General features: G+C 47.3%; 1 protein-coding gene across 1 annotated transcript in view; it reads right to left on the bottom strand.

The window, feature by feature from the left end:
• Positions 1-5,299, bottom strand: part of LCP2 (lymphocyte cytosolic protein 2) — a 33,387-nt gene extending 28,088 nt beyond the window's left edge. The window contains exon 1 of the mRNA XM_015429467.1: positions 5,242-5,299. Coding sequence (XP_015284953.1) covers positions 5,242-5,288 — 47 coding nt within the window. The 5' untranslated portion in view covers positions 5,289-5,299. The remainder of the gene's footprint in view (positions 1-5,241) is intronic.
• Between the last annotated feature and the right edge of the window lie 2,108 nt (positions 5,300-7,407).

Below are 7,407 nucleotides of genomic sequence, written 5' to 3'. Positions count from 1 at the left end.
GGGGGGGGGGGTCAACAGTGAAAATGCTTCTAGTATCCTGGCCCCACTGCTGGACCTCCTGATGGCACCTGGTATTTTTGGCCACTGTGTGACAGAGTGTTGGACTGGATGGGCCATTGGCCTGATCCAACATTTGCTTCTCTTATGTTCTTACGTTATGTTAAGAGGAAACAGAGAACCTAGCAGTATGGAGGCATCATATGTTTTATATTACTTTGGGTTACTGCAGGAGAAAGCAGGAGGCAATCATGTGTCTCTCATAGTGCAGTGTGTGTGTGTGTGTGTGTCTGTGTCTGTGTGTCTGTGTGTCTGTGTGTGTGAGAGAGAGAGAGAGAGAGAGAGAGAAAGAGACCAGGCAGTCACTGGCATGGCAACACCACAGACCCTGTCATGCAGTTGCAACCCTCCACACCAGTGGGGGCGGGGTAGGGCAGGGATGTAGTGGGAGGTAGTCAGCTTCCTAATATAGTCAGCTTCCTAAGCTGACTCAGCCTGGCAGTCCCACCCCCCGGACTGGCATAAAGTTACACTTTCCAAAATCATGATACCCATGCAATGGGGAAGCTCAGTTGCCCCCCACACACACACACACAGTTGCAGCTCCCTCCCATAATTCCGACAATCACACTATAAAACAGAGTTATTCCATGTTAGACAGAGTTATTTCAGCAGGCATTCTCCTAAAGTAATTTTGGTAGACTCTATCAACAAATTTGTTTTTTTTTATGTCACCAATTCCTTCGGGTCAAGCGCTGAATGCTTCAGCATGTTCAATTGAAATAGCTGCCAAACCAAGTAGTCTCTTTTGCAGCATTGTCGAGAGTATGTGTGTTTTTATAAGTTTGAGTTTTGAGAAGCTGTGTTCACCACTTGCCACTGACACTGGAAGTGTGAGAAGGATCCTCAGAGCAACAGAAACATTAATCCCTCCACAGGGACAGGATCCTGCTGCAGGACCAATGCCAGCTGCTCAGAGAATCCACAGGATGGAATGCTTGGGAACCTTGGAGAGGGCACGGGGGCTGGCGAGCATCTGAGAGCACTCCTGGACTTCATCCCCCTCTGGGTGTGTGTGTGTGTTTGTGAGGACTTCTAAGTCCAATCCACCCCCACCCACAGGGTGGAAGGAAGGCAGTAACCTGAGGGTGGGGGCAGCTCTTCTCCCCATTCACAAGGCCCCTTTCAGCCCTGAGACCAGCAAGAAAGCAGGGAAGGAGGAAATGTTCCCTCTTCTAAGCTGTGGAGTCTTGTGAGCAAAAGTTCCACTTTGTGAGCTACTGGCATTAAAGTTGTGAGCGAGCAATCTGGCTACTGCATAAATTAGTTTGCCCTGGAGCCATCCTTCCTCAGCAGAGACAAAAATGTGTGAGCCAGAGGCTAAAAAACTGTGAGCTAGCTCACACTCACTCAGCTTAGAGGGAACACTGGCAGGTCTGGTCCCTCAACCACCACCACCCCTCCTTTCCTTCTGGTTTCCTGAATCCCCCTTCGAGCTGCTTGACTTGGAGATAAGGCACTGGGGATGCCCCCTCCTTTTCCACGGGGCTAGCCCAGGGCTTGGGAACAGAGGGAAGAGGCAGTTGGGACCCCCATGCCAGGCATTGACTGTGGGGTGCACTCTGTACATGCTCAGGAGTGCCTCCTCCCATGCCAGGGTATTCTGCAAAGGGATGCCAGCATCCAGCCCTGTCCCCCAAGGGAAGGGAAGCCTGGCTTCCCAGCACGCAGGTGGGGGGGGATCTGTGCAAATGATCTCCCCCCTCCCCCACACCAGTGATCTCCTCCCAGGGCTGCGCAGGGGAGACTCTGGGCCTTGCTGTGTGCTGCTGCCACCGAGGTTCCCTTCCCAGGTGCACCATCAGGGCAATGGGCTGGGAAGTGATGAGGCAAAGGAGGAGGAGGGGGCCTGGACTGGGCATCTGGGGAGCTGCACACCAGAGTTACCTGGCCAGCCGAGGAGGAGCCGAGTCTCTGCTGATGGGGGGGTGTCTGCTCTAGCTCGCTGCATGGCAGACGTGGCACTCCTCCACCTCTGCCGAGCAGACGGTGCCATGGAGTGGCAGAGGTGCTGCTGCCCATCCTCGCTTGGGCTGCAGGCTGGGGGGGGGCACGCTGGTTCTCAAAGGCCACCCACCCCAGTCTGAGCAGGCGCTCGAAGGGCAGGCTGAGCCAGGCCAGACCTCTGGGCACTCCCTCTCTGCCACCAGTGGCATTTCCCTGGCCAGGGTGGGCACAGGGGCCAGGTCAGTCTGGGGGAGGGGGTCACCCCATCCATGCCAGCCTGGCTGGTCTGCGGCTCTGGCGGGAGCACTGCTGCCACCGCTGGGTAAAAAGCCAAGTCGGGTGGGGTCCGGCGGCGCCTCTGAATGGTGCTGGGCTGGCAGGCGAGCGCTGCCATTAGTTCACGGCCCGGGCATGCCTCGGGGCCACCCTAATGCTGATTGTCAGTTCTGTGTGAGAGCGCAGACCTCAGAGGGGTGCATTCTGTGCTCCTCCGGGGTCTGCGCTCTAGGTGGTCGCCTAGGTGGCCCAATGGTAGCACCGGTCCTGAGTATCTGTTTGGCATTTGTGCAGCTGGTGATTCAGTATGGAGTACTCCTGACTGGACGATATTCCCAGTGTATTATGGGCTGGCTGTGGTAACTGGTGTGCATCCTGCCACTCTGCAGTGGGGCTCCCATTTCATTGGTTCCAGCTTGGCTCCTGTACCATTATGGTTGTTCAGATGGCCATTTATCTGTCTTGTCCACCCCACTCACATACCTGCTGTGAAAGAAATGGCTTGTCCTATCTGCCCATGGCTCCTGGCAGCAGCTTGCCAAAGGCGCAGGGGCCATATTGGAAAGAAGGTGTTTGCTCAGTGGACCTTGTTACTATTTCCCTGCTGCTGTTCAATAACATCTGTTCAAAAGCTGTGTCCTTGTCTGTCTGGAGTTGGGAAATTGATGCTTGCTCCCACCACCTCTTACACACACCCCTCATGCCATGACACCCTTTGTCCCAACTCCTTCGCCCCCTTGCAAATTCTCCATGGGATGTCCTCAAATGATTTCCTCCTCACACATCTGAGGAGGTAGGTTCTGATTCATAGGAGGATCATGCTGGGATGCATTTTGTTAGTCTTCATGGTGCCATTGGACTTCTGTTGCATTCAGCTACAACAAACTGACACAGTCACTCCTCTTTGGTCCCCGCCTTCTTCCCACTCACACACTCCACTGGCTGCTGTGTGCAGCTTGCATTGTGGGGAATGGTCTGAGTGGTACATCTGTGTACATCTAGATGGCAACAATGTGCACTTGTGTAAGGTTGTGAAAGGACATGTCATCCAAAATGACAGATGTGCAGGGTGGCTTATTAAATGGAACATCCTCTCCCATCTTTTGCAGGGGGGAGGGAGCAAAACATTGACTAACCCTATGTGGGGACCAAAGCAGTGGCCTTGGCCATACTATCTTTTCCATCAGGCTACACCTGTCTGTGTGGTTGGTGATGATGTCGAAGCTGCAATGGAATGCCTAATGCCCAATGGCATTCCTTCTTTGTAGGTGTCTGCTTGACCCAGTGGTCACAGTACTTGTCTTAGGTGTGGGAGCTGTGAAGTTGAACCCAGACTTTCTTTTATGTTTCGCTTCTGATTGGACCATTGCTAAAGGTACAGTAGGGCTTTCTTTTGAACCTAGTCTCTGTGGCTTGGACCCATGCATCCTGTCTGTCACATGGATACTTTTTCCCAGTAGGTGGGGGAGGGGTGACTGTGAGAGATTAGGCTGGGAGTGCTGTTTGTGCTGCAATGTCTGCTGACCCATGCCTGAAAATAAGCAACTTGTCTCACTGCAACTTGAACACTCATCTATGTGCTTCATGGGGAGGGGTATCAAGGAGCCCTGGCTGCACTGGCGGATGATGGCTTTCCGTTCCTGTTTGTACCACTCTGAAGAATGTTATCAACAAAGTTGCAGGGGAACTCCGGTATGCTTCCTATGGGTCTGTGTCTGGCAGGAGGGCCCATGTTGTCCCTGCCTGCAGAATATTCATAGGGAATCAACCAATAATGCTGTTTTTATCCTGGCAGCCAGTTGCTGATGACAGGATTGGATTGTCATATTTTCTAATTCTGAACTCAACTCTTTGCTTGAAACAGGTGGAATTATTTTCTGTGAGCAAATCAATTCACAAGTAAGCATCTCAGTCAAACAGCCCATATGTTTGGTGCAATGAAACCCCAATGACCGTAGTGAGGTCCCAGTGACCTGGACTCACTGTTTAATGAGGGAAAGAAATCTATGTAAGCCGTCCCAGACTCCAGCTGCCGATAAAATAGTATTTGATAGGTAGATACAATGCAAGGATTTTTACTGAAAATCTTGAATGTTTCTCCAAGTTAAAACTGTGAAGGCAAAGTCCCAATGAATCATGCAGCATTATAAGCAGAAATTACATAACATGTGTAATTATTATGATGGCATGTGCTGATTGTGTATATGTAAATATCAACAATTCCCATGTTAAACACCAAAGTATGGGAAAATACATATATGAGCACTTTACTTACATGAACAAGTATAACTGAATGCTTGATCAAACTATTCTGAGATTTCATATTCATTCATTGAGCATGATGTAAGAACATAAGAGTGGCCAATGTTGGATCAGGCCAAAGGCCCATCCAGTCCAACACTCTGTCACACAGTGGCCAAAAATACCAGGTGCCATCAGGAGGTCCACCAGTGAGGCCAGGACATTAGAAGCCCTCCCACTGTTGACCTCCCCAAGCACCAAGAAGACAGAGCATCACTTGCCCCAGAGTCCCTATCTATACCTTGTAGCTAATAGCCACTGATAAACCTCTGTTCCATATGCTTATCTGATTCCCTTTTGAAGCCGTCCATGCTTGTAGCCACCACCACTTCCTGTGGCAGTGAATTCCATGTGTTAATCACTCTTTGGGTGAAGAAGTACTTCCTTTTATCCGTTCTAACCCGACCGCTCAGCAATTTCATTGAGTGCCCACAAGTTCTTGTATTGTGACAAAGGGAGAAAAGTACCTCTTTCTCTACCTGCTCTATACCATGCATAATCTTATAAACCTCAATCATGTCTCCCCTCAGTTGTCATTTCTCCAAGCTAAAGTGCCCTAAGTAGTAATGCAGTGCTATTGTGCCCCCTCAACAGTACTCAGTCATCTGGAAAAGAATTATCTTTCTTCTGTAGCAACAACAAAAAACTGTATTTTCCTACCGTTTTGGAAAAATACTTCTTCTTTCTTCATTTCGGTTTATATCCATACTCAGTTTACTTAGAATTCTAAAATTAAAAAAGAAACAAGATAATGTCATATTACCAAACCCAAACAGAAATTCTTTGAATAAGAAACTTTGTATTACAAATCCTGGGTACCACCCAGGCAAAGTGAAGCATTTTTATATTGCACTAATTGCAGTGGGAGAGAATTAAGCAAGTACTTTACCCTCATGGTGAAATAAGTGGGATTAAAATGTGCTTAATTTTGGCTGAATTGTACCAGTATTTTTTTCCTTAAATGGTTTTGGTGGCAAACTCAGGCTGCTGAGTATGAGGATTCCTTCCATTCTAGGATGGGAGTGAGACAAAACCTACATTCCTTTCTATTACTTTTTCTCAACTCCATCACCAACAAATAAGCCCTTCTGTTCACCTCCGAAATGATAAAGATTAGGATCATTTTAAAATAAAAAATAAGGACATCCTAAACATGATTTCAATAAATCTATCCTTATTTGTTACAATCATAGAGCATCAAAAGATTGACACAGCGACAAGAGTCATCAGCATATCTACATACATAGGAGGCACATGATGAGCTGATTTCAATAGTGCAGACATAATTAATATGAAGAAAACCAGCTGCTTCCTTGTTGAACATGCTGAGGCGCAAAATTTGGTGACCTTGAAGGTGGTTTCATTAGAATAATCTGAACTGAGGGGGGAAATATAAAATTCATCAGAACTGCCTGGAAAATTTGAAAAGATTGAAGTTATTATGTATAGAGAATGAACGTCCCTGTACGAAGAACAATACAACAACACATGGTTGACTGTATATCTCCCTTGCAAAAGAGCTGATGGTAAAGCATTAGGAGGAGGAGGAGGAGGAGAACTTGTTTGTATACCCTGCTTTTCTCTACCTTAAGAAGTCCCAAAGTGGCTTATAATTCCCTTCCCTTCTTCTCCTCACAACAGACAACTTGAGAGGTAGGTGGGGCTGAGAGAGTTCTGAAAAAACTGTGACTGGCCCCAGATCTCCCAGCAGACATCATATGGAGGAGTGGGGAATTAAACCTGGCTTTCCAGATTAAAGTCTGATGCTCTTAACCACTACACCATGCTGGCTCTCAAGGTCTTTGGTATTTAGGGAATTCTAAAACATATAGTTTGTCATAACAATGTTTTTACCATGATTCTGTACTACGCGATAGGACTGTGTCTGCACTCTGTCTAATTGAAGAGCTATATCCCAGATTTGCTGTTAATTATACCTTTGGCTCCCCTAAATCCAACATGGCATAGGGCTGGGGGAGTAAACCCACAGAAATTTATTTTCCCCTCAACAGCTCTCACCCAGTGTGAATGGAAATTATTCGAAAGAATCAATGAATTTTATCCAGATGCGTTCAAGTTTAATCTAAGATAAAAGCATTTTGCTGGATACTAACCTTGTGCTTCAAGCAGCACCATCCCTGACTCTAAGAGCCAGTTTGGTGTAGTGGTTAAGTGTGCGGACTCTAATCTGGGAGAACCGGGTTTGATTCCCCACTCCTCCACTTGCACCTGCTGATGTGACCTTGGGTCAGTCACAAGCTCTGGCACAGCTGTCCTTGAAAAAGAGCAGTTTGTGTCAGAGTTCTCTCCGCCCCACCCACCTCACAGGGTGTCTGTTGTGGGGAGGGGAAGGGAAAGGAGTTTGTAAGCCGCTCTGAGACTCCAAGTGAAGGGCGGGGTATAAATCCAATCTCTTCTCTTCTTCTTCTTCTAATCTAAGAAGGGTATTGAGAACACAATGTGGGACCCTAAATACAGATCTAAGAAAATTAGATTGTATTGCCTCCAGGGGATGGAAACCTTTATATATTTGTAGGGTGTGCCGACGGTTCAAATGATTTTTAATTGATTACTGCTGTTTTACAGAAATATTTGGGGGGAAAGTCCTTGGGATTCCTGGAGAATTAGCAACCTGTTTAAACCACTAAGCACTGTCTGTATTGTATAACACCAAGTGGTTTAAATCATTTCTAATTGACATGTTTTTCCAGCCCTTGTTTCAAAGAAAAAGGGTGTATTTGAGTTTTAATGAAGCAGGTGTTTCTCTTAACGCTGCTAACTTTTCATTAGGACCTATCAAGTCCGAGATTTATTATAGAATCCTGT

The sequence above is a fragment of the Gekko japonicus genome, unplaced genomic scaffold (genome assembly GCF_001447785.1).
Source record: "Gekko japonicus isolate JY-2015 unplaced genomic scaffold, Gekko_japonicus_V1.1 scaffold212, whole genome shotgun sequence".
Classification (NCBI taxonomy): domain Eukaryota; kingdom Metazoa; phylum Chordata; class Lepidosauria; order Squamata; family Gekkonidae; genus Gekko; species Gekko japonicus.
The sequence above is the reverse complement of the archived record's forward strand: the minus strand, read 5'-3'. Positions and strand labels throughout refer to the sequence as shown.